We start from the raw sequence: 304 nt of genomic DNA on the forward strand, positions 1-304 counted from the left end.
GAGGCGCTCCTCTATGGGCACAGCGGTGTAACGCTCCCGGTCCCCCTCGCCACGCCGGCTGTAGCGCTTCACTCGATCCCCCTCGTGGGTTTAGGCACAAGAAACCGCGTCTTTGCTGCAGAGGACGTGGTCGCCCCGGGACACCTGGGTCGACGAGAGACCCTTCCCGGGACACCGGCGAGCTCCCGGGCTCACCTGGGCGGAGCAGCAGAGGAACCGGGTCTCGTACTCCTCGTTGAGGGTGACCACGGCGCGCACGTTCTCCTCCGCCACCAGCTGCGGGCACAGGCACCGTCAGGCACCG

General features: G+C 68.4%; 1 protein-coding gene across 1 annotated transcript in view; it reads right to left on the reverse strand.

The window, feature by feature from the left end:
- PTPMT1 (protein tyrosine phosphatase, mitochondrial 1) overlaps positions 1-285 on the reverse strand; it is a gene marked incomplete at its 5' end in the record, with an annotated part of 2,199 nt that extends 1,914 nt beyond the window's left edge. The window contains one exon of the mRNA XM_010139541.1: positions 196-285. Coding sequence (XP_010137843.1) covers positions 196-285 — 90 coding nt within the window. The remainder of the gene's footprint in view (positions 1-195) is intronic.
- Positions 286-304: the final 19 nt, after the last annotated feature.

The sequence above is a fragment of the Buceros rhinoceros genome, unplaced genomic scaffold (assembly GCF_000710305.1).
Source record: "Buceros rhinoceros silvestris isolate BGI_N320 unplaced genomic scaffold, ASM71030v1 scaffold40197, whole genome shotgun sequence".
NCBI lineage: Eukaryota > Metazoa > Chordata > Aves > Bucerotiformes > Bucerotidae > Buceros > Buceros rhinoceros.